Source organism: Centruroides sculpturatus, unplaced genomic scaffold (genome assembly GCF_000671375.1).
Source record: "Centruroides sculpturatus isolate CEXI.00-Female unplaced genomic scaffold, Cexi_2.0 scaffold634, whole genome shotgun sequence".
Classification (NCBI taxonomy): Eukaryota; Metazoa; Arthropoda; class Arachnida; order Scorpiones; family Buthidae; genus Centruroides; species Centruroides sculpturatus.
The window spans coordinates 391,116-399,990 of NW_019384759.1; the positions used below are offsets into that span (position 1 = coordinate 391,116).

Below are 8,875 nucleotides of genomic sequence, written 5' to 3' on the forward strand. Positions count from 1 at the left end.
TATTAAAATTATATTAGTTTTTAATAAAGTTTTATTGTAATAAAACCAGATGTATTTGTTGAACTCATAAAAGTAGATTTAGCTATAAATGCTTCTATAAGTAAAAGCATTTATAGCTATATCTACTTTTAAAATTTTTTAAATTGAATCTTCCTATAGAATCTTTAAACCGTTCTATAGAATCCTTAAATCCTGTAAAATATTTTATTCTATAGAATCATTAAATTTTATGGTATAGAATATCTGAATCTTCCTATAGAATTGCAGCTGTAGAACGATCGCAATAGTTATATTAAACTATTATGATCATTCTACAACTACAATCTATAGGAAAATTCTAGTACAGTATTATGTTTAAAAAATTGAAATTTATTCAATGGCGTAGGCGAAATAAATATTAAGATTTTCGTTTTCACCCAAAACATTACAAGTATTCAATTTTTTTCTTTAGTTCCAGATTAAAGAAAAAAATATATTCTATTGATACTTAGTAATAATTCAATGTGAGGAGAATATTCGCCATAAATTCTACAATATGCATATGATCCATAATTTCGTTTTTCGGCATTGGATCATTATGGTAATCGTTAATTTTAATTATGGAAAATTAAACTGATTGTATAAGTATACAGAAACATATTTATACGCATGGATAATGGATGTATCTAGGTGGCAAGCTGCCAAGTAATCCAGCCAATGACATCGTTCGTTTCGTATGAAACGGACTCTGTAATTGGCTTGCTTAGCTGCGTGCCAGCATACGCACCCGTCATCTGAGCGCCAATTCAAACCGTGTACAAGGTGTAGCCAAATAAATATTACCTTCTCCATTAAAATAGAAAAATTTAATAAATTTCTTAAAATAAATCATTTCGTAAATAATTTAACAAAAAAAAATCTCTAGAAATTGCGAAATTTATTTGAATAATACATATTTATCATCAAAATCTTAGTGGCGGCTTGATAGGATATGCCACGCAACACACGGGCAATCTGCCAAGAAGGGGAAAACTTTATATATGAAAGTGGTTCTATTTAGATGTTAGACACGTAAAAAAATCCGGAAAACTCCACGTGGTCAGGCGCCACTCGCCACCAACTACCAGTCAGTGTTCAGTGGTTTTATCCATTCAGCCACTGGTGTGCTCTTCTTAGTAGTGAATTAATAGAACTTTTTATTAGCAAAAATTGAATTAACGGCTACTAAATTGCCTAACTTCACATCTATGACGCCATTTTTATTTTAGTCTAGTGAATAGTGATGAATATAAGTTGCTGGCGCGTGATAGATTACTTCCTACTAAATAGGACATCGCGTGATTGTTCTATGAAAAATTCATAAATTTCTTTATGATTCAAACAAACAAACGCAAAAATAAATAAACATTAAATATTCTATTTATTTTGATACAACGCATAGAACTTTTGATCGCGTCATAGGCTTATTACAAAATGGCGCTCGTTAACAGACCAATAAAAAGAATTTTTACTATTTAAAAATTTTTTTAAATATCTTAGTTTTCCTTAAATTATTGTTACGACTTTGACCTTCACAAATTATTTGATGATTCATTCAATTTGAGAGCCGTTAAAACAAGTTAAACTGCTAAAACTTGAGGAAAGTAGACTTAAAAATGAAGACAAACAATAAATATTTTCTTTTTTTTTTAAATTTAGATTTCAATCTCCAATTAATTACGTTGCTGTCAGCCTTCTAATTCATTAGCTTTTGCGTAAATCTTTCGATTTTCTTGACGTCACGTCTTCTATTTAAGCTCTCTCTCCTTAATCTTTCCTCCTTTATTAACAAAGCTGCACTTAATATAAGGTAAGATTTATGGCTAATAAATTGCGATATTAAGCATTATTTTTCGCTAAAAGAAGAGAAATTAATAGCCATTTTCCTCTTGTAGAATATAAGAATTTTATACGAAAATGAAGTGGACAGCTTTAATTCTTATCTGTTTCTTGCTCCAATTTGCATCTTCTCAAGATCCTTTCAATTTAAAAATCGACATACCGTAAGTTAATTTGTAATTAAAAAATTTTTTTATTAAATTATTATTAATTTTTAGTAATAATTTCTTTAAATTTNATATTAGATATAAAATATCAGAAAAATCTGTAAAGAAATAGCATTTTCTACTTTAAATTTAAACAGTATAAATACAGCTTACTGCATTTCTTTATATGAAGGCCCCGGGCCGTACGGAATTCCTTCATATAAATCTGGCACATTTTAGTTGGTATTTTAATCAAATTAATCAAATAAATTATAGATTTTCTTTATACGATTTAGAATTTGATTGCATTGGTACGTAATACGTGACGTGAAAAAACTCGACAATAACTCAAGAGCTTTACAAGTTAACAATCATTTTCACTGCGAAGCTTAACGTAGAAATGGTATTATCTACAAAAAACCTTTCAAGGAAAAGAACATTTAAAATGCCTACGTGATGTGGTTCACGCTTATAAGGATAACTCCACCAAATCGATTAGATTCCGGCTCGAGTGATCGATAAACGCATAAATTTACTTAAGAAACAGATAAAATATTCTAGAATTTACAGAACATTCAATATGGAACGTCAGTAGATTGAAAAAAAAAAATATCCCGTGAGTCATACGTAACCCTTTTATTTATCATTGGCCGATTTAAATTTGAATTGTAAAATTGAAAAATTGTTCGTACGCTTCATTATCATATAGGACTTCTATAAATAGGTCAATTTTATAAAATGTATAAACAATTGATTGAATACTTTATATACAAACAGAGGACGTTCTCGTGAGAATTTTAGAATTAAATTTATGGATAAATCACGTTGTANTACCACACTCCCACATACATATACACAAGTTACATTACTATTTAGTAATTTAAAATAATTATATTCATATACAGAATCGTGTAGTGCAAGTAAAAGTAGAGTTCAGAGTAATACATCAATTTAATTTATACAACCCAATTAACATATCTGAATGGGTTATATACTTTGGTCTTTAAAGCAATAATCTACCTTCAAATAAAGAATTTTCTAGTATCTTTAATAATACGAAAAATTATGTTTATAATATTAAATATATTATTATTTTGTGTTCTATTCAGATAAAACACTGCACATACCGAACAATGTATTACATACGTATAGATCTACATTGTGTAATTTATCCTGTGTGCATAACTTACTGCACACGGTACGTATTTATGTATATAAAAAATAAATAGATTTTATAATTTTAAATTAAAATCAACAGAAAGTTTTTTTACTGCTTTCAATTTTTATTTGAAAATATAAATTTCTTAACCCACTGCTTCGAAAATAATCGCTTCACGTAGCGAGTTTTTCAGGACACTTTTTAAGGAAAAACAGAAAAAAAGTACATAAAAAACTTAAGAAATAAACTAAATTCGAATCATTAAGTAAATGCTCCGAAAATATAGAGTTAAAAAAAATAAAATAAATAAATAAAACACGTTATCTCCCGAAACCAACCTGACCCTAACTTAGTTTTTTTTTATCTAACATTTTCGACCTCAACCTTAACCTTACGATCTCTGAAATAAATTTTATCCTCATTCCTGAACTAGATAATGCATACGAATTAATTTACTTGTGTAAATATTTTAAATATACAAAAAAAAATTGATTTTCTAACAACAGAATTACATGAAAAATATATCTTCTATCGCACTTGACAATGAACGGAAAGGGATTTCTTTTTTAAAAGTTTTATCACGTTAAAGGATATTTTCCTGGTGCGAAAATATACTTCAAATAACTGAAATAGGATGTCGATTTTAAGGAAAAACTTTTGCACGAGAGGTTAATTAGATTCTTAAGGAAATGTGTCATCATTGTGATACGATTCCTATCCAATCCTCCTCTTAATTTCGTTTAACTTCGTTATTAAAACCCCCATTTATCTGCTGATTATCGACATTAAATGATGTCATACACGAAAAGATCGATTGTAATTTAACTTAAACGTCGATACATAATGTTATAATCGAACTGTAGATAATGTATTCAATATAGGACCGTAGATAATTAATAATTAACATAACAAAAACACCATTAAGATACTATAAAGTGTTATATTATACAGTTCTTTATCGTGTATTTAAAATTAGATTATTAAAAATGAGGTTATATTTGTTTATACGAAACTTACTTGGCTCGAGTTGAATATACTCTTTTAATTGTTTTTTGTATACGGGCGTTTAATGGTTAACACCTTCACTTTTTTATTCTCATTTTATTTATTTTTAGAAAATTCTGCTTAAAAACACCATCAAAAAACCATCAGGAAAGTTAGATTTCTGCTTGGTTAACTTAGAAAAAATTCTGTATAACATGGCTTTAGTGTTTTAATATTACACAGCTTTAATATTTAGTAACTATTATATATTTAAATTTAAATAATAATAATATTTTGATACAAACTATGTAAAAAAATAATAAAATATGATCCAATAAAAACGCTTGAAAATTAATAATTTTATGTGTATTATTTTTTCAAAATGAGTGTAAACAGTCAAATATTTTACTCACAAACATCTTCAAAATTAAATAAAACACAACTGCATCTGTAAAATTTATAAACATCCTACAGAATGTTAAAGAAAATTTTATCTTCATGTTTTTTTAGGAGACGTGTGGGATCTTATTCGTGTCTCTAGTTCTGTATATAAATATAAAATATACATTTATATTTATATGCAGGACCTGCACACACAAATAAGACCCCCACCCTTCTAAAGATACACAATACAGCTGCATTATATTTATTTTAATACATATAGCCCTATGTAGAATTGGAATTATAAATTGAGTTTCACCTCTCTCCTACAGCAATAAAAATATGTGAACAAAATTAATACAACAAATAAAAACTGATTTTTTTACTACTTATAATGTAAATTTTAAGTTATTTTATGTATAGTTGAACCTCAATGACGGACACTCTAAATAGCGGCCATTTTTAAATGTGGCTATTATTTAGAGGTTTGACTGTATATGTTACTTTTGCATTCAATAAATTTTCGGGACTCCAGAACCTTATCAAATAATCTTATTAAACATAAGAAAACATAAATAAAATACATATCTAAAAGCATTATATACATATGAACAAACACAGGCACACAAGGTTCCTCCCTCACAACGCTTCAGTATTTTACTTATATTTTAGACATTTTTTAAATTTAAAATATGCCAATTTGTATGTAAATTACATTAAATTTTTCATTCCGAACAAGTCCAAATTATGAAGATAATACTATAATATATTTTCCAAAATTTACTTCTCCTGTAAAATTGCAAGGCATAGAGTTATATAATCATATTTAAAATTTGATATAATAACCAGTGGAAGATTAAGACCTTTGAGGTCTTAATTTTAGGCACAGAACATTGGAGACCATCTACATAATTTTAGATTATTCTTATTTATTTATCGTTATTGCATGTATCTGTGTACTGTATTTGTATTATTGTTTCGTGTGTTATCTATGTGTGCATTCTTATTGTATATACCTGTGTGTTTATAACGTCCATGGAATTAATTATAAATTATCAATAGGATAAAAAAAAACAGTAAAATATCTTTATTTTTTCCAATTTTAGGGCCTCTGAGACCGGGGGACCCCTCGTGCTCGTGTGACTAGTAGGAAATCAGGCACTGATGATGATGATGTTAATAATAATAATAAAATATTTTAATTTTCTATAAAATTATAAAAAATATTTAGACTAATCAATTCGCTAATATCCTAGATTTTATCGTTAAATATTTCAAAATTGCAATGGAAAAATATACAATTTTCAGAGAATTATCTGATTATTTTTCATTTTTGAAATAATATTTATAAAAGGAAAAATATTATAGCGAAAATTTAGAATTAAAACCAGAAAAATATGCAAATTCTACAGAATTTATTTGCAAAATTGTAGCCGAAGGAAATTTAAACATAATTTACATTACAGAACACATGCCTCCAGCAAAACGGGAATCCATTAAACCGTTAAAAATCATTAATTCATGAATCTAATTATACTAATATATATATATATTTTAACATTAAAAATAAAAAATCCCAAAAATTTCAAAAACTTATTAAATTAATTTATATAATTCTTGCCTTAATGAAAATTTCTACAGTAATAATAAAAGAGATTTAAAAGTAAAAAAGTAAAAATGAATTAATAATAATATTTAATAGTCAATATATTAGGCCTATATATATAAAGAATGACCTAAATATTTAATAATATTATAGAATATTATATTCTTAAAGGCGTATTGCAATCTTGAAATCAAATCTTTAGTCTTTACTGGATATCAAGGTCGTTTGATTTCAACAAAGAAAACATTCTTCAATTAATTTCCGCATTTTTCGTAAATTATGTATCAAATGATCATTTAAAATCTATACAATTTTTAATTTTAAGGATAATTTTGATGACATCTTATCCATAATATAGATAAAACACGAATAAATATGAGTTATTCCTCGTAGAAAGGACATAGACCTGTTATCTCAATTCTCGACTTTTTAATCGATTTTTCCTAATTAAAGCATTTAAAAACATATTTTTTAATTAAAATGACAAATATTCTAGTGTTTTATCTTAAAATTTTATTTAAAAAGTAATAAAAATATAATTTTTCTACCTTTAATAGTTGTACATTTACTACGAAGGATTTTCTCTTATTAATTTAGCACTGTGTATTTAAAATTATAACAATTAATTACGTTTACGACTTGGAAAAAGACGTGACTTTATTGTTATTATAATTAAGTAGTTAAATGTATAAAAATAGTATAAATAGGAGAAGAAACTTAATTAAAATAAATGTATATTTTGGCCGTATTTTCCGTATAATAAATATCCAAAAATAATTTTATTTACAGATGGTTACACATCCTAAACAATAAAAGAACGATATTTCCTAGTTTGGTAATGATATTTTCATTCTTGAAATGGTAAGTGAGTACATTAAGTCTGGGATTTCCACATGCTCTCGTTATGATTTAGGTAAAAGAGAAAAAAAAAAAAATTAGAAAACTTTCCTGTATATTCTATAAAGGAGAAACAGCCTCTCAAAATAAAGTCATTAATGAAAATAATTCTGTTTACACACTACCCACATGCATAAAACTGCCCCTTTCAAAATTCAAAATAAAAGAATATCCATAAATAAAGTCTTGTAACGAGTGTGAAGGTTGATGAACTCAAAACTTCAGAACAGACCCTGGAGTGAATCTCAGGTGAACTACTTTAGACGTTCCAGTGACCTTGCAATTGCTAAATTTCAGGTCAAAATGCATAACCATTGCTAAAATGCGCCAGAAAATATTAACTGATATATTAACGAATCAATGAATGGGATGTATTAAGCTAGATAATATTGTATATCCTTTCAGCATTGTCACGTTAAATCTTCTAGATCGTTGCAGTGTAAACAATGGGCATTTTAACCAAGCTTAAACTGGATTTCTTCCACCTTCAGGATATCAACTGTAACGAGAAAAAGTGGTTAAATTGTAAAATAAAAATGTATAAATCTTATCAGCCGATATAAAAAAACAATTTAAATTATAGATAACTTTTTCGTAACATTTTAATTATAAAACTTCCATCTGCACTTGAAACAGGACGGACATTGACATTTTTATGTACTAATTAAGTTGATTAATCGTTACACTTGATTAGCCTTTACCTAAAACTGTCTTTCACTACTTATCGAGGAATTTTTATATAAATAATAAAAATAATGAAACCACATCCGATAAGAAAATTTAATAATATTAACAGATAAAGAAAGAGGAAATTAATCTCTACGAGAAATTTTACAGTTATCGGATTATTCACCCCTTTCTCTTGGAGCAATGACAGTAAAGTGTAATCACGATATGTAAAGATGTCCAAGACTCATGCGATGACTAAACGAGGAACAGACAACCCCCAAGATGAAAATAACAGCAATAAGGTCACACAACTCAACGACCCACCAACTTGCTCTAGATTTTTGTCGCTCCCCTCATCACACATATAAGGATCCGTGATAATAGAGGTTACTTTATTCTTTCCTCTATCATTCACTGAGCACTCGTCTCTCTTCGTTCCTCTGGTAAATATATCATTTATATTTTTACATTTGCTTGAAATCATTCATTAAGCAAAATTTCTTTTCTCTTGACAGAAAACTCTACTATACAACAATGAAGATATTCGTCCTTGCGTGCTTGCTTCTAGCATCTCAAGTTAATTCGCAGATAAGTCCTTTGGGAATAAGTACACTAGGAAGCATTCTGGGTTTCAACAGAGGAGGAGGTGGACCTTCTCCTTACGGATTACCATTTAGACCCAGTGGATTTGGATTTCCTGGTGGATTTTCAGGTCCAATTCCAGCTGGATCGTTCGGAGCACCCGTTCGTGCTTTCGGACCACCCGGAATCGGAGGACCTATTGGGTTTGGTGGTCCAAGTTTCGGCGTTCCCCCAGGTTTTGTCAGTTCTTTGGCACCTTCTGGATTCGGTGGATCATTTGCTTCTGGTGGATCTTTTGGTTCTGGTGGATCTTTTGGTCCCGGTGGCTTTGGTCATCTATCATCAGAAACTCTGAATTCCCCAGTATCAGTCAGCAATTTTAATACAGATAATTTCGACAGTGGAGAATATACTGGTGGAGACTTCCCTTTAGCTTCTAATACACAGTAAGTTTCTAATTCTATTTTCTGTATAAAATGCCAATTTTAACTCCCAAAAATCTTTCTAGATCATTTTCCAGCAGTGACTACGAACCATCTGAATATGGAGACAACCTGAAAAGAGCCAATGATGAGTAAAAGAAAATCCCAGACT

At 28.4% G+C, this 8,875-nt stretch overlaps 1 protein-coding gene across 1 annotated transcript; it reads left to right on the forward strand.

Annotated features, from left to right (window-relative positions):
* The first annotated feature begins 8,233 nt into the window (after window positions 1-8,233).
* On the forward strand, window positions 8,234-8,859 carry LOC111628759 (metacaspase-1-like). The gene is made up of 2 exons (XM_023372601.1): window positions 8,234-8,727; window positions 8,790-8,859. Exons 1-2 carry the CDS (start codon window positions 8,234-8,236, stop codon window positions 8,857-8,859), a joined length of 564 nt encoding a protein of 187 aa, XP_023228369.1.
* The last annotated feature ends 16 nt before the right edge of the window (window positions 8,860-8,875 follow it).

Excerpts from the sequence above, each read along its gene's own strand:
- LOC111628759 (XM_023372601.1), top strand. The coding sequence starts at position 8,234 with ATGAAGATATTCGTCCTTGCGTGCTTGCTTCTAGCATCTCAAGTTAAT. Across the intron at positions 8,728-8,789 it reads CCTTTAGCTTCTAATACACA|ATCATTTTCCAGCAGTGACT; the intron begins GTAAGTTTCTAA and ends AAATCTTTCTAG.